The 25,097-nt window shown below is 48.4% G+C and overlaps 2 protein-coding genes and 1 pseudogene across 9 annotated transcripts in view; 1 reads left to right on the top strand and 2 right to left on the bottom strand.

The window, feature by feature from the left end:
• Nmnat1 (nicotinamide nucleotide adenylyltransferase 1) lies at positions 1-17,913 on the bottom strand. Of its 6 annotated transcripts, none has more exons than NM_001037556.2 (5): positions 17,874-17,913; positions 6,966-7,136; positions 5,503-5,686; positions 1,811-1,953; positions 1-1,566 (listed from the first exon to the last, which is right to left on the bottom strand). In NM_001037556.2, the coding sequence occupies exons 2-5, from the start codon at positions 7,078-7,080 to the stop codon at positions 1,151-1,153; spliced, it is 858 nt and encodes a 285-aa protein (NP_001032645.2). In that variant the 5' UTR covers positions 7,081-7,136; positions 17,874-17,913; the 3' UTR covers positions 1-1,150. The 6 variants fall into 6 exon arrangements, with proteins under 6 accessions (NP_001032645.2, XP_038965628.1, XP_038965632.1 ...); XM_039109700.2 differs by lacking the exon at positions 17,874-17,913 and adding an exon at positions 17,401-17,573; XM_039109704.2 differs by lacking the exon at positions 17,874-17,913 and adding an exon at positions 16,125-16,261 and having other exon boundaries at positions 1-1,556.
• Positions 17,769-18,936, bottom strand: LOC134479087 (uncharacterized; annotated as a pseudogene).
• Positions 18,059-25,097, top strand: part of Lzic (leucine zipper and CTNNBIP1 domain containing) — a 13,211-nt gene continuing 6,172 nt past the window's right edge. Inside the window, exons 1-5 of one of the 3 annotated variants that reach the window (XM_039110493.2) lie at positions 18,301-18,335; positions 19,730-19,838; positions 20,997-21,132; positions 21,536-21,634; positions 22,999-25,092. In XM_039110493.2, the coding sequence (XP_038966421.1) occupies positions 19,738-19,838; positions 20,997-21,132; positions 21,536-21,634; positions 22,999-23,100 (438 nt within the window). In that variant the 5' untranslated portion in view covers positions 18,301-18,335; positions 19,730-19,737 and the 3' untranslated portion in view covers positions 23,101-25,092. The other 2 variants (NM_001013241.2, XM_006239434.4) reach the window with 2 other exon arrangements.

Raw genomic sequence — 25,097 nt, forward strand, 5'->3', positions numbered from 1 at the left:
TGCATTTTACAGAGTCATTTATTTATTTGTTTAATTTAGAGAAGGGGTCTTTGGCATCTCTTGACGGCCTCAAACTTGCTGGTTGTCAAGGATGACCTCGAGCTTTTGATCCTTCTGCTTCAATCTCCCGAGTGCCAGGATCACAGGTGTGCACTGCCGTGCCCAGTCGATGTGGCTCTGGGGATCTAACCCAGGGCCTCGGGCCTGCGGGCCAATGCTCTACCGACCGAGCTGCATGCCCAGCCAAGGTCACGTCGTAAAGAATTCCTTCCTTCTACTCTGGATAAAGATGGCCGGCGCCAGCCATGGACAGCTCTCTTCATAACTAGAGCTAGGATTCTGTTTTGTTTTTGTTTTCAGAAAGGGTCCATGTTGTCTAGAGTCATCTCAGACTCCTGGGTTCAAAGTGATTCTCCTACGTCAACTCCTGGTGCAGCTGGGGCTGTAGGTGGCCATCACTGAGTCTGGTTAAAGTGAGGTTCTTCTTTGTGTGTGTGTGTGTGTGTGTGTGTGTGTGTGTGTGTGTGTGTGTGTGTGTGAATACGTGTATGTGTGTATGTATGTATGTGTGTATGTGTGTGTGTATGTATGTGTATGTATGCGTATCTGTGCGTGTGTGTTTTTGTGTCTGTGTGTATCTGTGCGTGTATCTGTGAGTGTGTGTATGTATGTATCTTTTGCCTGTATGTCTGTCTATGCACCATTTGTGGCCTACAGCCCATAGGGGACAGAGAGGGCATCGGATCCCCTGGGACTGGAGTTACAGACAGTTGTGAGCTGCCTTGCAGGTGCTGGGAGCTGAATCTGAATGCTCTGGAAGGGCAGTCTGTGCTCTTAACCTCGGAACTATGTCTCCGGCCTCTTGTGTGGTAGAGCACAGCACAGGGTCCTTTCTTGAAAAAATGTATTTAGAGAGGGCATCATTGACATCTCATTTTAGTGAATGAGCTGTTATTTTAAAGGTGTATTACATTCTTTCTTATATGGTCTTATTTAGAACATTCATCTCAGTAACTGATCTTAATTCCCTGTTGGTTTTTTTAATCAAACCTTTAAATTTCAGTTTATAAAACAGGATGGCAAGTCCTTCCCTGAGTTACTAACACCAATTGTTTTGGGCCTGGAGAGGATCATCGGACGTTGCGGGGTGTCATCGGGTGGAATGGTTGTGTTTGGCCTCCGAGGTGTTCCTCTGTAGAGGTGCCAGGGTGACCCCGGCATTCCGGTCTTCGCTCTCAGAGTTGTACAGATCATGCTCCTCAATGTACTCTTGGACGAGGTCCGGCACCAAGTAGCGGATGCTCTGGCCCCTCCTGAGCGCTCGGCGGATCTTGGTGGATGAGATGTCATTGGTGATCCACTCGGTCACCAGGTGGATGTTGCTCTGGTGTCGCCACAGCACGTCGGACTCGTAGATGAATTTCTGAGCGTCACTGCCAGCCCGAGTGACACAGATGAGCCCAAAGTTGGCCACGATTTGCGTGATGTCCTCCATCTTCCACAAGTTGGGGACGCTGAAGGACTCCAGCAAGTCTGCGCCACACAGCAATTTCACCCTGGGCACACCTCGGAGGAAGAGTCAAACACAATGTAAGGGTTTCTTTTCTCAGTGATCACCCGTATTAAAGTGACTGTGTGTGTGCAAGGGAAGTAGATTTGGTGTTTTTTACTCCAGAGCCTGCCTGCCTCCCTCCCTCCCTCCTAACATCATCAGGGACCCAGCAGATATGGAATAAGAAATAAAAACTCCAATGGTGTCTCTACTGTGGAATCTGAGGAATTTTTGGAGTCTTGGTAGAACATCACAAACCTGTTGGTTTGGGTTCTTGGGGCTTCTGTGGGCTAGAATCTTGCTTTTGATCAGCCCACTTCCTCTTCCGCCCAGGCCTTTCCAGCACAGGTGAGCTTTGCGGGTGACTGCGGCTGCCAGTTGCCAGCTTCTCCTGATGGTGTCTACAAAATGACAACCCAAAAGAACATTCTTTAATGTCAGAGTGCCCTCTGAAGTAGTGTGTGTGTGTATGTGTGTGTGTTTGTATGTTTGTGTGTGTGTGTGTTGTGTATGTGTGTGTGTGTGTGGTGTGTGTGTGAATGCATGTGTGGTATGTGTGTGTGGTGTGTGTGTGTGTGGTGTGTGTGGTGTGTGTGTGTGTGGTGTGTGTGTGCGTGTGGTGTGTGTGGTGTGTGTGTGTGGTGTGTGTGGTGTGTGTGTGTGTGGTGTGTGTGTGTGGTGTGTGTGGTGTGTGTGTGCGTGTGGTGTGTGTGGTGTGTGTGTGTGTGTGTGTGTGTGTGTGTGTGTGTGTGTTGCAACAGTAGGAGCTAGCATAACTACTTACTCCCTTAACCGTTTTATGCACTCTTCTCAGCTTCTCTTGGGAGAAGCACTGCCCTTGACATGGGGGTAGATGAGACTTGAGGCCTTGGGTCCACCACCAGCAGAGTCCTGACACTGGAAGTGTCCCACACCCAACAGAGTGACCGGGTGCCACTGTCAGTGTCTGTCATAGTGTTTGTCAGCCCACTGAGAGAGGAGCTGATTAAACTGCCCACAGTACAACAGAGCCGGGATTTTTATCCGACGGTCGGTTGGGTCCAGAGCCTACACCCTTGACCACTAAAGACCATGGCCTGATCTTGCAATGCGGAAGCACATGTCAAGGAGAAGGACTGAAGGGACAAGGGTCTGGGGCCTTCAGGGAGAGCAGCCCTGCAGGAACGGGGCTGGCAGCAAAGGCTCACTGCTGTACATCAGTGCAAGCCACCGGAGCAATGTGGACCATACCTCGAGACCCAGTGGTTGGCCCCTCTAACCCTTAATCCCTCCCCCCTCAACAGCCAAACTGAATGTGCTGGGGATAAGGGCACCATCAGGACTGAGGGAAGAGTGAGTGGGGATAAGGGCACCATCAGGACTGAGGGAAGAGTGAGTGGGGATAAGGGCACCATCAGGACCGAGGGAAGAGTGGGGCTGAAACGAGATCATGGCCTCCCATGGGAGAATTTTTTACCAGCAGCAGGGAGACTGCTTTTCCTGTCGACCCTGAAGAGGGAGTCCTTATATGTCACAGGTAGCTGCCATCTTCTAGATCAACGCCCCATCCTACCCTACACACTTATGTCAACTTCCAGTGTGGCTGAGAGTCTGTGGGTAAAACTCTCTGGCAGTCCTGGGAGACGGAAGCCAGTCTCTCTGCAGCAGCCATCATAGCCCACGGCTCAAGCTCCAGTGGTGTCTGCAGATGCCAACAGCCACAGAGGGCAGAGGGAGCAGGTCAGGTCCTCTTCTGGCTGTGCAAGGGCCACTCCAATGCCTTGGGTTTCTAACATACTGCACTCAATCAAAGTGCCCAGAGGGGGTCCTACTCTGACCCCCAAGAATCCTAAGAACAGACATCAGATACAGGTTTTTCACAAAGTAGTCCATTTCTCCCTCCAGATTATAAGGAGATGGTCGCACAGTACTCCCCTCACAGGATTGGTCTCAAGTCTGAGCACAGAGGTCTGGGTAGCCTCCTGTGCGCTCCTGGAAGCACACACAAGGTTGGGCTGGACTCCAGGCGAGCTCTGCCTGACATTCCTCCTTATTGAGTATGATAAGATAATTATTAAAAACAGAAACAGCCAACACAGCAACAGCGGTGGGTCCAGAATAAAAGACACATGAGTCCCTCAGAAGACGTGGTTCATGAGGGAGGGAGCGTGTGTGTGTGTGTGTGTGTGTGTGTGTGTGTGTGTGTGTGTATGTGTGTGTGTGTTATGTTTGTGTGTGTGTGGTGTGGTGTATTTGTGTGTGTGTGGTGTGTGTGTGTAGTGTGTATTTGTGTGTGTGTGGTGTGTGTGTGTGCGGTATGTGTGTGGTGTGGTGTGTGCATGTGTGTGGTGTGTGTGGTGTGGTATGTGTGTGGTGTATTTGTGTGTGTGTGGTGTGTGTGTGTGGTGTGTGCATGTGTGTGTGGTATGTGCATGTGTGTGGTGTGTGCATGTGTGTGGTGTGTGTGTGGTGTATGCATGTGTGTATGTGGTGTGTGTGTGTGGTGTGTGTATGTGTGGTGTGTGTGTGTGTGTGTGTGTGTGTATGTGTGTGTGTGGTGTGGGGTGTGTGTGGTGTGTGTGTGTGTGTGTGTGTGTGTGTGTTAGAGCCTTAGACAGAAACAATAAATATGCGGAGATCTACACATGCTGGGGCCTTAGAGGGAAGGAGCAGTTTCCCTTTAAAACCTGGAGAGGAACTTTAATGGTTAGAAGCACACAGCCATCTGTAATAGGATCCGATGCCCCCTTCTGGTGTGTCTGAGGACAGCTACAGTGTACCCACATAGCATAAAATAAGCAAATCTTTAAAAAATAAAGTTTTTTTTCTTTTAAAGAGAAGCAGAGAGAGAGAGAGAGAGAGAGAGAGAGAGAGAGAGAGAGAGAGAGAGAAAGCGAGGGAGCGCATGGCTCTGAGGGGTGTGGGGCAGAGCGGCCTTTTCAGAACAGCCAGCGCACTTCCCTGAGCAAATCCCAAGAACAAAGAACGCTCAGACAGTATTAAGTCTGGGGGGGTGGCTGGCAGGAGTTTTCACGTCATCTGACTTAATATAACAGAGTGAATGACTAAGGGCACAGAAGACAGAAGAGCCTGGTGTCACAGACTGACAACTGTCACAGCACATCTCAGATTGCTTCTGAAGCCTGCCCCAGAGATGGCTTCCTGGAGTATCTCTGGGCTGTGGGACCTGGCCCTTTTAAATGATTGCTGTCTGTTGGGGTACCACCCTCTTTAAGCAACTCCTTCCCTCTTCCACACCTAGGAATGCTGGTGACTGCAAAATCCTCCAACAGCTCTGTCTTTTCCCCTCCAGGCAGAAAAGTCAGCCCAGCTTCCCCTAATCTCTGACAGGGATGGATAGATAGATCTGAGGAACAGACATGTCAACATCTCACCCCATGCTCAAAGACACAAGGGCTTGGGGTTGGGGATTTGGCTCAGTGGTAGAGCGCTAGCGGTTGTTTTGGTCCCCAGCCGGTTTCGGTCCCCAGCCGGTGGGGGTGGGGTGGGGCCCCGACACATCAGGGCTCAGGGGCCCTGCTGTTGTATGCTTGAAGGCCTTGGTGTGGTGGTGTGAATAACAATGGCCCCACAGGCTCAGATATTTGAATGCTTAGGCATTAGGGAGAGGCCCTATTTGAAAGGATTAGAAGGATAAGGAGGAGTGGCCTTGTAGGAACAAGTGTGTCACTGGGGGGCAGGCTTTGAGGTTTCAAAGGCCGTGCCAAGCCCTGGGTCTCTCTTGCCCTGCTGACCAGGATGTAGCTCTGAGCTACTGCTCCAACAGGAGGTGTGCTGCCATGTTCCCTGCCAGGATGGCTAAACCTCTGAAACTGTAAGCCAGCCGCCCGGTTAAACGCCTTTTTTGTAAGTGTTGCCTTGGTCGTGGTGTCTCTTCACAACAAGAGAACAGTGACTCAGACCCTTGGTGACAACCTCATAGTCCTGCACAGTCAGACTGCACCAGTTACCTGAGCACCTTCACGGTCTCCACCCATTCCTTCTGAAGGCTTTCCCATGTGTCTACTTCCACCCAGTGTGAATTCTTGGTGGCAAGTTCCGCCATGATGATTCGGTGGTGGGCTGGGATGAGTCCTTTCTTCTTGTATGCATCACCGACTGGTGAGATGATGCCTTTGATAACTTTGTATTCTCCTGGACAAAGCGCGATGTTTGATATTAGCGGTAACAAATCGGATTTTATGGGTAGGAAATAGCAATATGATTTTACGGTTACAATGCCCCGCCCCCTTTAATAGGCAACTGAAACTGTGACGAATGGTTAGCCAAGAGGGCATGATGGGTAAAGGAGAGTGCCATCAAGCCTGATGACCCAAGCTCAACCCCCGGGACACACATGGTGAGAGGAGAACGGATATCTCCAAATTGTCCTCTGTCCTCCTCAAGAATACCATGGCTTGGGGCTGGGGATTTAGCTCAGTGGTAGAGCGCTTACCTAGGAAGCGCCAAGGCCCTGGGTTCGGTCCCCAGCTCCGAAAAAAAGAACCAAAAAAAAAAAAAAAAAAAGAATACCATGGCTTACAAGTAAATAAGTAAACATGTTTAAATTAGAAAAGAAACTGTAACAACGTATTACAAAAGTTATCACTTGAACTCTTCTAAGTTCTGTAGTGTGGAGCTCATGCAGGCTGCCACACAACCTTCAGCCCTGCCATCCTCAGAACTTCATCTTCCCCGACTAAAGCCCTCTGTCCCTTACACATTAACGCCAAGTTCCCTCCACGGCTTACACTTAAAATGGTGGTGGGTGTTGCTGTCCCTGGGGAAAGCCTGAGTCGGGCTGTATTGTCCGCCTAGGGCAGCAGCAGGAATCCGGTTCGCCGCCTCTAGGTGCTTGGCAACATCAAGTGAGTTTTACTGCCTGAGCCTCTGCCCAGCCCTGCTCCCTCGTATGTGCTTCACCCCCTTCCTCCTCCTCCTCCTCTTCCTCCTCCTCCTCCTCTTCTTCCTCTTCCTCTTTCTCCTCCTCCTCCTCTTTCTCCTCCTCCACCTCTCCTCCTCTTCTTCCTCTTCCTCTTTCTCCTCCTCCTCCTCCACCTCTCCTCCTCTTCTTCCTCTTCCACCTCCTCCTCCTCTTCCTCCTCCTCCTCCTCCCATTTATTTATTTACTTTCCTGATACAAGGTCTCACTGAGCAGTCATAGCTGTCCTAGAGCTTGCTATATAGACTAGGCTGGTCTGAAACTCATAGAGATCCACCTGCCTCAGACTTCCACATGCTGGGATGCACACACCCTCACCCGGCTTTATTCGCGCCTTCCTGTTACGTACTTGGCAGCAAGCACCCTTATCCGCTGAGCCACCTCACTGACCACATTAACCGTTTTTGGTAAATCCCTGTACCTGGAAACAGGACAACAGGATCAGGTATTCACACGGACACGGACTTTAAATTAGCTGGGCGTTGCGCCTACCTGTAGCGTTCAGATAGTCCTTGGCCAGCTCAAACAGCCTGAGGTGCATGTTGGTGATTGGGTTAAAAGAACCACAGGCCAGGAGAACCACCTCTGTCTTCTTGGATGAGTCCATGGGGAGAAGTTGCAGTTGCTGATCTAAATGGAGTCCTCTGATGCCGATGTTGTTGTCTACAAAGGAGAAAGGACGCAGTTCATTTACAGATCTCTTGATGTCACCAGGCTCTCCCTGCAGACAGGTGGACAAACACTTGGCTTCACTGATTGAGATGAACTGCAGAACGGGCTTCACGCTCTGCCCTTCGCTTTCTCAAGTATGTGGTTCCTCCCAGAAAGGGATACACCTTTCTCTTCCTATGATTTGATTTGCCCAGAATAGGACAGAAAAGATACCGTGTTAGTTTTGAGTCTAGTACTTCGAGTCTATCATAGAGGTGTTTTCTGTTGCTATACTAACATAATAACATATGAAAGCCAGGCAGTGCTGACCCACGCCTTTAATCCCAGCACTTGGGGAGGCAGAGACAGGTGGATTTCTGAGTTTGAGGCCAGCCTGGTTTACAGAAGGGGTTCCAGGATAGGCAGGGCCACTCAGAGAAACCCTGTCTTGAAAACAAACAAAAACATGCTAGTGGATAGCATATATCTAATTCCAGAACTTGGGAGAGGGACACAGGAAGAAACAGAGACGAGGTCTCTTGGCTCAGGTTGGCCTCAAACTGGCTACATAGCCTAGGCTAACTTTGAACTCCCGATCTTCTTGCCTTCCCATTCCAAGTGCTGGGATTACACGTATGCCACCATGAGTGGCTAAGGCTGGGTACATTTTCAAGAAAAGAGATTCCATTGGCCTAAGAAAGTGGCTACACCATAACATGGTGGAGAAAGAGAAAGTGACCCAGTCCTGGTAAGAAAGGGCCAGGCTTATGATGTTGCCTAACATTAAAACAAGATGTGCACCTTTAATCCCAGCACTTGGGAGGCAGAGACAGGTGGATCTCATTGAGTTCAAGGCCAGCCTGGACTACAGAGTGAGTTCCAGGACAGCCAGGAACAGCTACACAGAGAAACCCTACCTCGTAAAACAAAAACAAAAACAAACAAACAAAAACCCCCCAAAACCAAAAAAATGCTTGCCTGAAAACTAATTCACTCCCATGACCTCTTGGCTTCCCACTGGGCACCTCTCCTTTAAGGACCTGCCCGTCACCTCACCACAGCCTCACTAGACACCACGCTTTCAGCACATGGTCTCTAAGGAAACACTCAGACAAAACCTAAACTGTAGCAGAGGTGTCCCCGTCTTCTGCTGCTGCCTCAACCCTAGACTGCTCTGGGTGACCGCTGGTACCCCAGCTGAGAAGACGACACGCCCGCCTCGCCCGCCTCTCGATATGTGACTGGCCGTCGGAGGTAGCCCTTCGCACAGCAAGCCCAGGAGAGAGCAGACACACTTGATGTAGCCCAGCAGCCCCGCGGGCTGTTCTCAGTCTCAGGCAGAAGTGAGTATTTACTGATAGATGTCACTCGGGGTTTGTGATGGAATTTTAATAAAGCAGTTCACAGAGCTGGGGACGCAGTCAGTGACGGGATGCTTGCCTAACACATATGAGGTGTTCGATCCCCTGCACAGCAAAACAAGCAAACAGTAATTCAGATGGCTCTGGAAGAAACAAGAGAAGAAACTATGGCAGGCAGTGGGAATGGCTCTGAGCATGCCTGAGGCCCTCAAACCAAACAGTCTGGGCGTTCTAGCTGCCTGTGAGGCAGGGACCTAAGAGGAGCCTGGACAAGCAACCAAGGTCTCATCTCAGAAAATCTCCCTAAACCTCCCAAAATGACAGGGGCTGGGCTCAAACAAAAGTGCTTGTCAATCTCGCAATCATGAGGACTGAATTTCATTTCCAGAACCCGCATAAACGAGCCGGGCAGGCAGAGAGAGGCAGGAGGCTATCAAGGGATCTCTGGCTAGCCAGTCTCTCCAAAACCACAATCCCCAGGTTCACTGAGAGACCCTGTCTTAGAATGAGGTGGGAGGGGTTGAGGAAGACACCTGTCACTAATCTCAGTTTTCTACTTGCACGCACATACACTCCCCACCCCCGCTCTTGTGCATGCACACATATCGAGCTGGGAACACACACCTACTATATCTGAGCTCTGGAGAAGCAGAGCTAGCTGTTCTAGCTCAATCAGCAAGCTCTGAGTTCTGTGTGAGACCCCATTTCAAAAGGTAAGGAGGACAGCTAATGAGGATGACATCAGATATTGATCACTGGCTTCCACATGCTCACACATCCACACATACACACACGTGCACCTTCACGCACATGCACGCGCACACGTGCGCGCGCGCGCCAACTGACCAATAAAAATGAAAGACAAAAGACACAGCAAAGCTGCTAAATGCTGGACGGGAACTGAGACCAGTCACCAACGTTCAGTGTTTTGTTAGTTGCTGTTAGTTGCATTAGGAGTTGCAGCTAGCGCTCAGTGGGAGTGCTTGCCTCTCATGCAGCCATCGGTCAGATACCCTAAAAGAAAAGGAGTTGTTAAACAGTAAGGGATTCGAGGTCCCATTTCTCCTTTTTCATTACAAAGCTATGGTTTGCTAACCCTGTCCCCTCCAGCCTTACCTCTATCCACTGCCCATACAAAGTACCTGTTGCACAGCTGGAGAAAGAGAAGAGTTGTGAGTTCAAGGCCAACCCGGGCTATAAAAGAGGCAGGATCTCCACAGGACTGTAGTCTATAGGGAGACTAGGGCACCTGCCAACTTCCGAGCAAGCTCTCCAGGACTTGTTGGAAGGTCCCTCATGCCAGTCCTAGACACACCCAAGTCAGGTGCTAGATGCTGTCCCCTAAGGGAGAGCAGAGTAGAAGGAGATAAGGTGTGGAGGGAGACCAGCGACTGCCTGGGGACTGGAAGCAGAGAGAGAACAAAGTGCTCCTGGCCCCACCCCATGTGCTGGGGAGCTTGGGTTCCCTTCCATCCCTGGGGAATGAGGAGGCTGGTGGAAGCTGATCTCTCAGCGGACAGAAGGCAGTCTTTGTCCTTTGTCACACTGTCTCAGATATCCAGCCATCTCGGCTGGGCTCTCAACCCTCCAAGCCACAGAATTAAGTGACAGTGAGCTCTTACATCGTGGCCTGCCCCAACATGGAGGTGACGGATGGGTGTGGAATCTCACAACCGTTCTGAACGCCACTGCTACGGGGGACCCGTGTCGCCATGATTCACTTTTGTTTGGTTCACACAGCCTATCACCTGCACTGCTGGCTGCCGAGGTCGCACCGGCTCAGGCTGTAAGTGTCCCTCCCCAGCGCGTTATGTCAAAAAGTTCACGGCTTCCTGGGGCAGTCTTCAAGTTTAACTGAAATTTACTTCTAAATCACCCATCTTTTGAGATGAAAAGACACGGTGATGCAAACATTAACCCGTGGTTACAACTGTCTGAAGAGCGCTGGGACACTGCTGGGCTGTTCTTTCTCATCTCCAGATGCCCTGTCTCAAACCACACTGGCCCACTGTCAAATGTCACATCAGGTCGGACCACCTCTCACAACCGCCTCTGTTCCTTTTGAATGGGTAGCTTTCTGTATCTTGTTCTGATGGTGCGTCAAGTGTTTTAAGTCGTGTGGCCTTTGAAGGTGTGCATCCTTTTAGCGCCTCATCTGAAAGTGCAGTAATTGTTTTCTATGAACATCCTACAGTCATTCAGCCCTAAGGCCTATGAATAAAACAACTGGGGTGAGTAACACCCAGAGGGTGGACTAGTATTTTATGGTGAAGCTTTACTTATAGGCCACTGAGACAGCACCGAGAAGAAATTTTTTTTTTCTTTTTTTCGGAGCCGGGGACCGAACCCAGGGCCTTGCGCTTGCTAGGCAAGCGCTCTACCGCTGAGCTAAATCCCTAACCCCATCACCGAGAAGAATTTACTGCTCCTGTCTGTCCTTGAACAACTCAAAATTTTCTGAGCCTTGGCTTCTGCAGTTTTAACATGGGGACCCCAGGCCTGGTGACATGTGCCTCTAGTACTAGTGTTTGGCAACCTGAGGCAGAAAGACTGCGTTAGCCCAGGAGTTCAACAACAACCTGAGGAACATAGTAAGACTTAATCTTTAAAAAAAAAATATGTGTGTGTGTGTGTGTGTGTGTGCACGAGCGCATGCGTGTGTACCTGTGTACTGCATATCTTTGATCGCAGTACTCAGAAAGGCAGGGAGATCTTTGTGAGTTTGACGCTAGCCTGGTCTATACACGGAGTTTCTTTCTGGTGTCAAGGATATAGTCCTTACCTTAGAGAGCTTTGACTATTAAATAAGAGAATGTATGAAGGAAATTCATATTTATCTAACTGTAAATATTAACTTTCGTAGTTTTGTTTTTTCTCTTTATTCTTACTTTGAGTTAACACTTCCCACTGTAATTTGTGCGTTGTTTCGGTTGTTTTGTAACATTGACCGAATCCTGGCAAAGGTTCTGCGGATCGCCTCGCGACTGCGATCCGCGGCACCCGGTACAAGGCTGGAGCTGAATAACGGCAGCTACTAGCTTCTTACTGAGGTACAGACAGGAGCCGGTTCCCTGGAAAGCAGCGAGCTAGCAATCCACCTTTGCTTAGTTTAAAACGGAATTCAAACTTGCTTCCTTGAAGTCCTAAAGGTGTGCCTCCCTGTGCCCCTGCAGCCAGGTGGCAGTGTTCCTGTTTGGGATGGGCACCCTGACCCTCCAGCTCTTCGTGCTGCTTCGGTAAGTCTTAGCCCTGCGGGCCTTACCTGTGGGTGTGGTGCGCATGCTCTCTGAGGTCCGAGTTACCCGCCTAACTGCCGCCTGCCCCATTGTTTCTGCTCCTGTTATTGACCGCAGTGTGCCCCGCCTCTTCGCATACTTGGAAATCTTAGTTTGGTAAAGGTTGCAGGGAACGGAGAATTTACGTTTTAACAGAGATTTACTTCCAGTGTTAGAGGGGAGACAGTGAGGGCACCACCAATGACTCAGTTGGTGGATTCCCTAGAGTCCAGTCCCTAGGGCCTAATGTGACCTACTGTCTGCTGGGCCGAGGGCAGGGCAGGCACACTCAATCGACTGCATTCTCAGCGGATATGCCACTTCAGATTCAGGGCGGGTGCTCAGTCTGCAAGCTAGAGACAACTGCCACTGAGTGAGCGAAGCGAGTCTCAATCTTAAAAATGTGGAAGTTCTACATAAATCTGAAAGCTGAGAAGCCATTGATGTGGGGATAAAAAGAAAAGGCCCGGGGTTGGGGATTTAGCTCAGTGGTAAAGCGCTTGCCTAGCAAGCGCAAGGTCCTGGGTTCAGTCCCCAGCTCCAAACAAACAAACAAAAAGAGAAGGCCCGAGCTGGTGCTAAACGCATAGCGCAGGTCTGTGCGCGGTATAGGGCGGTTCTTTACTCCCAACTGTCAGAACTTCTACAAAGTTTTTCTCACCAAAACCATCAAATTAGGATTACAAAATAAGCATTATTCCTCCGTTTTGACTCACAGTGCTAATTATTAGGCTGCCAGGAGCACGAGGGAATACTGTGGTGAGTGGTGAATGAAGGCCATCAGTCTGTGGTTTGCTTTTCAGGCCCAGATCCTCCCGGTACTGCAGTCAGCCTCTCCTGGCCAACCTGGTTGGTAACATGGTCTTCACCCTGCTCTCACTTGGTAAGTAAGTGTATAGCAGTTAACCCTGACGGTGGGCTGGGTCCTAGCTCCATGGTAGAATGCTTACCTAGTATATATGATGTCTGGGTTTGACCGTCAGCATCATTAAAAAAGAAAAGAAAAACAACTTAAACGAAGAGAATCTTAAAAACTTCCTGGGCAACCCTTATTAATCCTATAATCAGAATGTGAAACCTGAGGCCAAATCTAGTCAAATAAATTTATTTTTCTCCTTTCTTCCCCTAATATTTGTGGTGCGGTTGGGGTGTCTGAGTTTTTTGTTTTTGGAGACAGGGTTTTTCTGTGTAGCTCTGGCTGTCCTGTACTGTAGACCAGGCTAGCCTTGAACTCCAGACAAGTGCCTCCAGAGAGCTGGAATTAAAGGCATGTCCCACACTGCCTGCCTAGGGTGCTGGTTTTTTGAGATCAGGCTTCACTCTCCAGCCCTGGACGGTCTTGAACTTACTGCTGTGCATCCCAACTATCCTCAGAGTCATGGCAATCGTCCTGCCTCTTGGCCCTCAATGCTGGAATCACATGCTCGGGCCACCATGCCTGAATTGTAACATTCTATTTAGTTATAAAGCTCCAGATTTCGTGACTCGTTCAATATGCCGTGTAGGGCCAGCAAGCTGGCTCAGCAGGGAAAGGGGCTTGCGGGGGACAAGGCTGGCAACCAGAGTTCCACTCCAGGCGCCCAAGTGAAAGGCAGGAGGAGAATGGATCCACACAGTAGTGTTCTGACGTCCTGCCACGTACACTGGCCATGCTGCTTGTGCCCCCACCCCACCCCCAGCTCTCATTTTTGACCCCCTAGCCCCCATCTCTCCTCTCCTCCTTTTCTCTCTCTTTCTCTTGGTTTTTCTAGACCTGTGTAACTCTGGCCATCCTGGACTCACTCTGCAGACAAGGGTGGCCTGGAACTCAGAGATCACCTGCCCTTACCTGCCAAGTGATCTCTCTCTCTCTCCTTAATGAATATAAAAATAATTCGTGTTGAGAGATGATGCTTCTGAGGCCAGGCACAGTAACGCACACCTGTAGTCCCAGCGATCAAGAAAGGGAGGCAAGAACACTGAGCCTGAGGCTAGCCTGGGCTACATAGTAAGAACCTGTTCCAAGACAGGAAAGCAAAACAGCAAAAAGGAGCTCATGTGAGGCAGTAGAGCCTGACAGCCACGGTGCATCTCTTCGCAGGGCTCTTTGTGCTGCTCACTCAGGCGGAGCTGGCCCCTCTGACTCTGAGGACAACGCTGGCCGTATTTGGTGTGGCATCCTTTGGTGAAGGAGTCTGCTCTGGGCTGTTAACACTTCTGGCACCAGACTGCGTATGCTTTTTTCTTCTTGTCCATTAATTTGTCTACATGTCATTGCATGCATGCCACAGTATCTGAATGGGGGCCAGGGAACAACTTGAGGGTGCTGGGTCTCTCCTCTCCCCTTTTATGTGGGCTCTGAGGATCAAATTCAGGTTATCATCTCAGGAGCAAACAGTGTTACCCAGTGAGCCGTCTGACTGGTGGCAGTTTTGGCATCTCACTCTGAACGCAGAACCGTTACTTTTCTTTTTTTGGGTGGGAGGGGGTTGAGACAGAGTTTCTCTGTGTAGCCCTGACTGTCCTGGAACTCATTCTGTAGACCAGGCTAGCCTTGAACTCAGAGTTACACCTATCTCTGCTTCTCAAGAGCAGGGATTAAATGACATGCACCACCATCTAGCTACCATTACATTTAAAAATTTTTTTTATTAAAGTATAGCGTGTGTGTGTGTGTGTGTGTGTGTGTGTGTGTGTGATGTATATTTGGAAACACATGCCATGCAAGCTTGTAGAGGTCAGAGGACAAGTCTATGGAGCAGATGCCCTCCTTCTCCCAGGCAGTATTGAACTCAGGTCATCAGGTTTGGTGGTAAGCACCTTTATCCACTAAGCCATCTCACTGGCCCTAAACCCATTTTAATAAACATTAAAAGACAACAAATGTTACAAGAGTATTGTAGCCTATGTGCCTGTGACTGTAGAACTTGAGAAGCAGAGGGAGCAGGACTGCAAGGTTTGGGTGAGCCTGGGCTACACAGAAACACTGTATCAAAACCCAAACAAAGCTGAGCATAGCACACCCTTTAATTTCGGCACTTGGTAGGCAGAAGCAGGTGGATCTCTGTATGAGACTGAATCCAGCCTGGTCTACATAGTGAGTTCCAGGACAGCCGGAGCAGCACAGTGAGACCCTGGTTGAAACAACAGAAACCAAACCCAAACCAAACCAAACCCCACTGGCTAAATGACAAAGGTATTTCTTCCTGATGATGCTCTTTGCTTCTCATACAGGAGAAAACCACCCCTGAACTTTACTACTTATCCGTGCTGCTGTCAGTGGGTAGCCTGGTATCCACGGGTGAGTAAAAACACTTCCCAAGCCCCCACCCAGGTCAGATGCTTGCACACCCCTCAAGCGAAGACATGGCATGACCTCGGTTTATGTAAGGAGCCCCAGCTCCTCTTACTGCAGAACTCTCAGAGACAGAGTGTTAGAGAGGGGAAAGGAGGCTTTGGATGGGATAGAAAGAGGTTTCCTGGGATGCAGCCCGTGGGGAGTGCTGGCCCAGCACAGCAGAGTCCTGCGCTCAGACACCAGCACTGCCTATGCCCAGGTGGTGGCACCCAGGCTGGTAATCCCAGATACTCCAGAGGAGGAAGCAGGAGGAGGATCAGGAGTTCAACCTGTTCCCGGCCCACCTGAGAAACATGAGACTCTAACACTCAGGAGGCAGAGATGGAGACAGGTGGTTTCCTGTGAGTCAGAGGCTAGCCCAATGAGTTCTAGGAACTATGTAAGAGAGAGACCCTGTGTCACAAATCTTCCACAGCAGCAGTAGTTAGCTGCATAGGACTTGCACAGGACTGGGCCACTCAACATTCCATCATCATGTGTAGAGGAGGGGCTCATAAGGCCACCCCCCCCAGGTGTTCCATATAGGCAGTTAATGGTTGCTAGAGAGGGAGTCAGATTTCACGTTGGTTTTAGGCACTGGAAAGGTGCTCTTGCTCACCTGCCCCCTCCCCCCACTTATGCAGGCAACATTAATTAAAGCCTCTGAGCCACAAAGAAAACAAAGTCATGGAAGTAGGACAGGATATCTTCGGAAGAAAGGTTTTCATGGGGAAGGGGAATAAGAGAGTACTGCAGGGAAACACCATCAACAAACATTTATATATGCGGTCCTTGTTTGTCTAAGCTTTTAGGAATAAGTTTTTAAAAGCATCCTTCTTGCCTGAGTTCTGCTCTACCTTATTAGATTCTGTGCTCTGTCCTGCAGTGCTTTTCTCTGGCATGGGGCTCATCTGGCTGTCCAAAGTGACCTGCCCAAGGTCAGATGCTAAGCCAACAGTCTGAAGCTTGCCTGTGGGTCCTGCTGGTCTCATGCCTCATTTACACGCCTGGGCTGACTGAGTCTGCCCCAGCAGCACCCGCCACATACCGTCAAGCATCTCAGAAGATGATCTCCTAGCTGCCATTTCTACATGAAATGTCAGCTGCACACCTTGGCCACATAGGAAGCAGGCCAAAACCAGCCATCATGGAAGAAAGTTTCATACCGAGCGAGGAAGTGAGCTGGTCAACTGCTACCACAGGCTCTCCATTACAAACAAATTCATCTGAAGGAAGAGTGAGGATTTACACAGTACTGTCGAGATTGTTATATTGACTTTCTATAAGCCTCAGTTCCTAGAAACCAGGGACGTTAGTATCTGAGTGGACGAAAGCTGCCGAAGTGGGCATAGTCAAAAGAAATCACTTATCTCAGCCAAGTGAAGTTTCACATGGAAACAGTGGTTGAGACCTTACATTCAACAAGATCAATGTATCCATTCTTTGCATTGTGGAGATTTTTGGATAAGGAGAATCTCTTTGTGGGTTACAACAGTCTTCCGTATTACTACAGCCAATTATTTTGTAGAACACATAAGTTGACCTAAGTGAGTCTGAGCCTCCCTCGGCTGCTGTGACACAACACTCTGACCAAAAGCAATTGGGGAGGAAAAGTTCTTTTGCCCTTTACTTCCAGGTCAATCCATCACTGACGGAATTGGGGCACCAGCTCTAGGAGAAACATGAAGCAGACAGTACTGAGGAATGCTGCCTCCTGGCTTGAACTCACTCTGTAGACCAGTCTGGCCCTGAACTCACAGATATCATCCTGCCTCTGCCTCTATAGTGCCAATGCCCAGTACCCAGCAAACTAATACAGCCCAGGACCACCTGCCAGGAATAGTGTCGCCCAGTGGGCTGGGCCCTCCTCTAACAATTTACAGGACAGCCTTACACAGACATGGCCACAGATCTGGACAATTCTTCAATCAAGGTTTTCCTTTCAGATGACTCTAGGCTATGACAGTTAGCAGTTAAAAGTAATCTATGAACTCTTAGCCCCATCCCCACCCCCACCCCATCTTTAACCTCACAAAGGCATCTCGATAAGCTATAACCTTTCAATCCCTTGTCTCCAAAGTCTCCTGTTAACATTGTAATATCAAGCATAAGCCAACTTTCAAATTCTCAGTCTTTAAAAATTTCAACTTTTAAAAGTTCTGAGTCTCAAAGTCCAAGTCTTTTAGTCATGAGCTCCTGTAAAATACAAAATAAGTTTCAGACTTTCTAATCCCAAATGGGAAAAACCAGAGAATAGGAATGATCCCAACAAAGCAAACCCAGAATCCAACAGTGTAATTCAATATCCGATATTTGGGACTCACGATCTGGGTTCCAAAGAGCTGGCATAGCCCTATCTCCACTCAGTTCCCTGGCAACTCAGTACAGTCCACTCAGCAGCTACTTTCCTAGTTCTCAAAGGCTGTGTGCGCATGCTCTTTCCCAAATTTGGAAATGATTAAGAGGTAAAGTCTGTCTCAATGCCGGCTTTCCCACATTGCCTCTCACTTCCCTTTAAGTTCATGGGCGCCTGCTCTCCAGAAGCCTCTAGACAGGAAAACCCCATGCCACTCCAAAGGGTGAACTGACCTGCATCAAAGTCACTGGAAATTTTACCAACTTTTTGGTTCCAAGAACTAAAGGGCAAGAGTTGACTATGAAGACCTGGCCCCGGGGACCGTTACGAAGGTCTCTATAGGTCCAGCCATTGTGCATTCTCCCTTGCTTGACAAAATACGGGGCGTCGGGCTAACGGTCCCAAAGGTGCGTCTCCTAGGTCCTTGGGTTGGGTGCTTACCAGGCCGTGAAGGCCAAACGGCCCTAGTCCTCCAGGAGACAACCTCGGCCCGGACGCCAGCGCAGGGAACACCGAAGCGGCGCTCTCATTGGTCCCACGAAGCCGGAAGTGCGCGAGTCCAGCGGAAGTGCTCGCTCCATGTGGTCCGCCCGGCCAGGGCGTCAGGTAGGCGGGGCTCCTGGTTCCAAATTCTGGGATCTGTTAGCCGGCGGCCGGCGGGGACGCCATAGCAGAAGGAGGTTGTCCTGTTTCTCATCAGGGAGGACCGAGAAGCGTTTCGCAGGCGTAGGACTCCCCGCCACCTCAGGTGACCACTGGGCCTGCTGGAGCCCGGCCTTGGCGGGACCTGCAGACCGGAGCTTGGAGTTCGTCCGCGAGGAGGAGACTGGCGCCCGAGCGTGGCAGTTTATTTTTGTTCCGGTGGTCCTGGGCCGAGCGCTGCTCCCTTCCGTCCCCGAGAAGGTGTGCTTTCTGCCCTTGCCTGTTCGTGCTTCTGTGACAGTTTTCCTCAAGCCGTGCCCTGAGTGCAGTGTGCTTTGGCCTCACCCAGAGGAAACCTCAGCAAAAGCTACAGGAGGCACAGTCCAGGGATTCTGTGGCCTCTCCTGCACCTTCCTAGGAATGGAGAATGTATTTTAATTACAGTCTGCTTAAAGGGAAGTTTTCTGGACTCAGTAGGCCAAGTTCAGACATAGCAAATAAAACGGTAACAGTTTACCTTGTTCTAGCCAACTCCACCCCTAGGAGGTTTGAAGTTTGAGCCTCCTGTAAACTCTATAACAGCTTCGCTTTCCTCAAATTGATGACACCCAGAGCTCCAACAGTTGGCGATTTGTACAATTTGAGACCCATCAGCTCCGTACACAGTACAGAATACTAGAAGCCCGGTGAGCGTGAATAAATATTTACCACTCCAGATGACAACTGGCCCTTTTCAGCAGTCTCAAAGGAAATGCATCACTTCTGTTCAGTACTAGGTGGTGCCAGTGAGTTAAATCTTTCTGGCCTAAATCTGTAGTGTGTGGTTAAAGGGTTTGTCTTGGTTTTGTTAACAAGTCTCCATATTTCCTTAATTTATTCAGAATAACTTTGCTTTTTGAGACTTTGCGGCTTGGGAGTGTGTCCTGGTAATAGTGCTTATGTAGTACTCTGGTCCTTCCCTTTCCCCCCAAGAAGAGATAGGTAGATTTTCTGTTAAACAGTAATAACTCCCTGTGCAGGGGATTTATCTTAATGGTAGAGTGCTTGCTTAGGAATGAGGTTCTGGATTCAATCCCCTGTTCTGGGGAAAAAAAAAAAAAGTCTGGGCATGTTGGCACATACCTGTAATGCTAGAAATCCTAGATGTAATATATTATTTTCATTTTATATTTTTTTGAAAGTTACTTTTTTAAAAATTTTTTATTTATTTTATGTATATGAGTCACTGTAAGCTGTCTTCAGACACACCAGAAGAGGTTTTGGATTGCATTACAGATGGTTGTGAGCCACCATGTGGTCGCTGGGAATTGAACTCAGGACCTCTGGAAGAGCAGTCAGTGCTCTTAACCACTGAGCCATCTCTCCAGCTCTTCATTTTATATTTTTATAATTTACTTTTTACTTTTTTGGTTTTTCAAGACAGGGTTTCTCTGCCCTGGGTGCTCTAGAACTCTCTTTATAGACCACACTGGTATTGAACTCAGAGATTCGACTGTCTCTGACTCCTGAATGCTGGGATTAAAGGCATGCACCACCAACACCCAGCATTTTAGATTTTCTTAAAGTTGAATTCCACTGATATGTCGACTCTTCCCAATGCAAATGTACTCATGTAACCAAATACAATGTAGTCATGTAGCTTACTGTTCTTACAGTGATTAAAATGGCTTCCAGAGGAAAGACGGAGACAAGCAAACTAAAGCAGAATTTAGAAGAGCAGTTAGATAGACTGATGCAGCAGCTACAAGATCTGGAGGAATGCAGGTAAGTTATAACTATATGTTCTTACTCTGTAAACTCCTGTTTGTAAGAAGCGATGTCAAGCTCCATGGATGCAAGCTGGCGTGTGACTTTGGTCTCCTCTGTCATATTTTACAGCACTTTGTCTGTCTGTAGAAGCAAACTTGTCAAGCTTTGTAGTCATAAAGCCTCAGATGTAGAAGACTTAAAATACTTAAGTCCTGGAAATAACAACGCTTACTTTGTCTTTAGTATTTTAAACGGCTTTGCCTAGCATGAACTCCCTGCTAATTGCTAACAATAGTATGATTGGGCTGGGGGTTGGGGGGCGAGGCTTGGCTTTGTGGATGAGCGGGTACCTAACATGCTAGAACCCAATCCCCAGCATCAGAGAAGAGGGAGGGAAAGGGAGGTGCTGCACTTCTGTAATCCCAGCACATGGGAGATGGGTACTTGAGGGTCAGGAGCTCAAGGTCCTACCTGACTACACGGTGAATTAGCCTGGCTATATGAGACCGTTTCAATAAAGCAGAAGAAAACAAGCCAACTAATAATTATAGCTTTTAGTATCCTTGCAAGGATATTATAAATGTCAAAATGAAGGAGAGAAAACAGTGCCTGTCCCGGGTAAGTGCTTCACTTAGCGGAGCTGTTGTTACTTGAGGTAAAGATTTAATAAGCGGTTTGCTTATTAAAATAACCTTCTACTCAGATGGCAGATGTGCTGCTGTTGCTTGCAGGGTACAAGGTGCTTCCTACCATCGAAGAGTCTGATGCTGATGGCAGCTGTTGAGCTATAAGTAGATGCCAGGCACTTTATTTTGTTTTCTCTCTATAAATATCTTAGTAGCACTGTACAGTGGTTCTCTGAAGCTGAATAGACAAGTTGAGGTTTGGCTCTGTGTACTGTTTTGCCCTAGGTTTTACCATTGATGCGTAAGAGAAGTTACCGTGTGCTTGAAGTGTTACTCATACCGGTAAAAGTTGTTTGGGGGCGAGGGGATGTAATGTGCTCTCATCCTGAGTTTCACCTCACTGAAAGGCAGCGGAAATGCCAGAAGTGTGGATTTGTGTACCACTAGTCATTGTGTTTCCCTCCAGCCTTGCTCTAGAACAACTATAAGATTTTCATGCTTAGAAACTTCTGGGTATTTCTGCATTCTGATGTGAGCTATGATTTAGGGAGGAGCTCGATGGGGATGAATATGAAGAAACTAAAAAGGAAACTTTGGAGCAGTTGAGTGAGTTCAACGATTCGCTGAAGAAGATTATGTCAGGAAATATGACTTTGGTAGATGAACTCAGTGGAATGCAACTGGTAAGAGGAATTCTATTCTGTGTGTGTGCATGTGTGCATGAGTGTATTACGAGCCTGTGTGGGTTGTGTAAGTGAATGTGTTTTTGTTTTTTGTTTTGTGGGTATATTTCAGGTAGACTACTTTGAAGGCTGAGGATGAAGCTCTGTGGAAGTGTACTTGCCTAGCATGTACAAGACCCTAGATTCTATCCCCAACACCTCAAAACAAAAAGTTAAATGAAAGAAAGAAAAAGGAGTGGAGTGTTTGCTAGTCAGCTTCTTACTAGATAGCATCCTGATCTTACGCCTGCTCAGCCCCAGTAACGTGCTCAGCAATGGCGAATGAAACTGATGTCGCCAGTGAATTGTTGCAGATCTAATTGTGTGGGGTATTTGGTTAGTTTTTGCATTCCTTTGTTTCTAGGCCATTCAGGCAGCTATCAGCCAGGCCTTTAAAACTCCTGAAGTCATCAGATTGTTTGCGAAGAAGCAGCCAGGTCAACTTCGGACAAGGCTGGCTGAGGTAAGTTCTTCACGAGGCTCCAGTGGTTCTGTGTGTTTCTTCAAGCCATGGATTCACTTCTTGTACTAGCCCGTGCTTTAGAGTCTGGTCACTTGGTGTTAGAGCCACACTCGATTGTCAATAGTTGCTACCTGGGACAGTTATAATTAATTATAAAGGAATGTTTAACCACTGGGTGGGTATTTGAATCACCTCCAACCACTTCTACTTGGCCTCCATCTTTAATATTTTTCCCTTACCATCTGGGGCCGTAACTTGAGATCTTGCTGGGATCAGCATCAGCTGCTTTTGTGTGTACACTGCCAGCATCTTCCTTTCTTTTTCAGATTTGTTTGTATTTTTTTTTCTTTTTCTTTTTTTTGGAGCTGGGGACCGAACCCAGGGCCTTGCTAGGTAAGCGCTCTACCACTGAGCTAAATTCCCAGCCCCCAGTACACAGTTCTTAACCACTGAGCCGAGTCTCCTGCCTGTCAAACAGCTTTTTGTTGTTCTGGTTTGGTTTTTTTTTTTTTTTTTTTTTTTTTTTTGGTTCTTTTTTTCGGAGCTGGGGACCGAACCCAGGGCCTTGCGCTTCCTAGGTAAGCGCTCTACCACTGAGCTAAATCCCCAGCCCCATGGTTTGGTTTTTGAGACAGGGTTTCTCAGTGTGGTTTTGAACTCACAGAGATCCACCTGCCTCTATCTCCTGAGTACTTGGATTAAACTTACTGCCCTCTGTTTTTCTTTTTTCTCTTCTTTTTCTTCTTTCTCTTTCCTTCTCTCTCTCTCTCTCTCTCTCTCTCTCTCTTTTCCTCCCTCCCTCCCTCTCTCTTTTGGTTTCCTATCAAACATCTCTATACACCTGTTAGTTCCAGAAGTCTTGTTATGGATTTGAATATAGTTATGGCCTACCAGGTAATTTCCGTCTACAGGTAGTTTAGTTAAGAGAAAGAAGTAAGGATATGTGTTAGGGATTGGAGGGATGGCTCAACTGGCCAAGTGCCTGGCAAGGCAGGATACCTCCGAGGTCTTAGCACTGGGACGTAGAGACCAGAGGATGACTGGAGCTCTTGTCAGTGAGAAACCCTGTCTCCAAAAAATAAAGGGAACAGAATTGAGGAAGATGCCTGACATGACCACTGGGCTTACACACGTGTACATGCACACATGCACACAGAGCACACACGGGAAAGAGCACAGGTTTAGAGGAGACTGGCTGGGCTTGAGTCCCTTCTGTACTTAGTGGGTGGGTGTGACCTTGGCAGGCAGGTTGTTTCTGGGTGGGTGTGACCTTTGGCAGGGCGTTTCACTCAGCGTTGTACCTTGGTCTCTTACCTGTTAGAAGGTGATTATGAGTTTCTACTTGTGGCTGTCGTGTGGGTTAGGTGACACAGCTGACTTCGGACCCAGGTCCTTGGGAGGCAGAGGAAGGAGGATCATTCGAGGCCAGCCTGGACAACATAAGAGACCCTGTCTGGAGGAAATAAGTAGGCCAGTGAAGTGGCACCTTGGGTGAAGGCCTCCAAGCCTGAGCCCACATGCCAGCGGGAGAACTGATGCCTGCCAACCGTCCTTGTCCTCTGAGCTCCACACATGCCCTGTAAACATGGATGCCCAGCCTGAACAAGACACTGGATTAAATCTCCAGCTGAGTAAACATTAAATACATTTTAAGATTTTTTTAGAGCAAGGTGGCTCACACCTGTGATCCCAACACTCAGAGGCCAAGACAGGAGGATTGCTTTGAGTTCAAGCTGCAGAGGAAAGCAGTGTCACAAAGAAAACTAACAAAGGGGGTGGGATGTCCACAGTGTTAGTACCTGACTGGGGCTTCTGCCAACAAGGACTGAGCGAAGCCCCCAGGAGCCTGATACCCCATTCAAACCAAGAAACTCCAGGTTAGTTTTAAAAACTCATTTCTTGACAAGATATAGTAGTATATGTTTTAATATTGGGAAGTGGAGGCAGGAGGCAAGGGTACTCATACAGACAAGCAGACAAAATACTCAGGCTCAGAATTCATTTGGGCTGGAGAGATGGCTCAGCAGTTAAGAGCACTGACTGCTCTTCCAGAGGTCCTGAGTTCAAGTCCAGCAACCATATGGTGGCTCACGACCATCTGTAATGTGATGTGATGGCCTCTTCTGGTGTGTCTGAAGACAGCTACAGTATATTCATAAAATAAATAAACAAATCTTTTAAAGAAAAAAACAAAACAGATAAACCTTAAAAAAAAAAAACAAACCTCCGGTGCTGAGGGGCTCAGTGGGTGCAGGCGCCTGCCATGTAACCTGAAGACTGGAGCTCAGTCCCTCAGCCCACCGAAGTGTGCAAGTGAGAGCCGTTCTGTGAAGTTGTCTCCTGACCTCTTCGCGTGTGCACACACACACACACACACCACCACACACACACATAGACATTGTAAAAAGAAAAAGTGAAGAAGAAGACCGTCCTAAGAGAGTAAAAATTGTAGAAGGCAGCTTCTTTCCAGTGGGAGCCGTGGCCTTGTGGAGTTTACAGCTAAACAGTGTCTGCATTACAGACTCGGATTTAGGGGTCAGCAAGACGGTCAGTGCATGATGGGCCTGGGACCCATGTAGAGGTGGAAGGAGGGAACAGACGCTACGAAGTTATCCTCTGGGTTCCATGTGTACACTGTGGAAAACACACATTTCTACAGATACACAGGCATTCACGCACACAAACAAAACAATGCTAGTAATAATTTTAAAATGCTTTAAAACTAGTCTGATATGGTGACTCATGTCCATAATGTTAGCACTCAGGAAGCCGAGGCAGGAGGGTCACCAACACATTCTGAAGTCAGCCTGAGAGGTACAGATTGAGACTTTGTTCTGAAAAACAAAAGTGGACTGTAAAAACTGTTGTGGGTCAGCGAGACGTCTTAGTGTGTATGGACACTTGTCACCAAGCTTGATGGCCTGTCCTGAGCTTGATTTCCATCTCTAGACCCACATGGTAGGAGAGAAACTACTCCCAGGAGTTGTCCCTGACTTCACAGGCATGTACATGCGCATGTAGGTAAATGAAGGTAATTTTTTAAAATTTCAGAAACTTGGTGTTGGAGATTTAGCTCAGGCCCTGGTTCGGTCCCCAGCTCCGAAAAAAAGAAAAGAAATTTTTCAGAAACTTGGCCAGGTAGTGATGCACACACCTTTAATTGCAGAATTCTGGAGGCAGAGGCAGGCAGATCTGAGTTTGAAGCCAACCTGATCTATATAGTGAGTTCCAGGACAGCCAGCGCTACACAGAGAAATGGCGTCCTGAAAAACCAATAGATAAACAAACAAGCAGGTAATTAAAGCCAAGCACTCACCTGACAGCACTGCCACTGCCTGTCATTCTGATCAGTTCTATAGTTTATGTTAACCCAGTAGTTGTGGATTAAGAGGTAGGTCTGAAAAGGTGGCTTTTCTGCACAGAATGGCTGCTCACGTGCACATGCCTTGCATTCATCCCTCTA

The sequence above is a fragment of the Rattus norvegicus genome, chromosome 5 (assembly GCF_036323735.1).
Source record: "Rattus norvegicus strain BN/NHsdMcwi chromosome 5, GRCr8, whole genome shotgun sequence".
In the NCBI taxonomy this organism is placed as follows: Eukaryota; Metazoa; Chordata; class Mammalia; order Rodentia; family Muridae; genus Rattus; species Rattus norvegicus.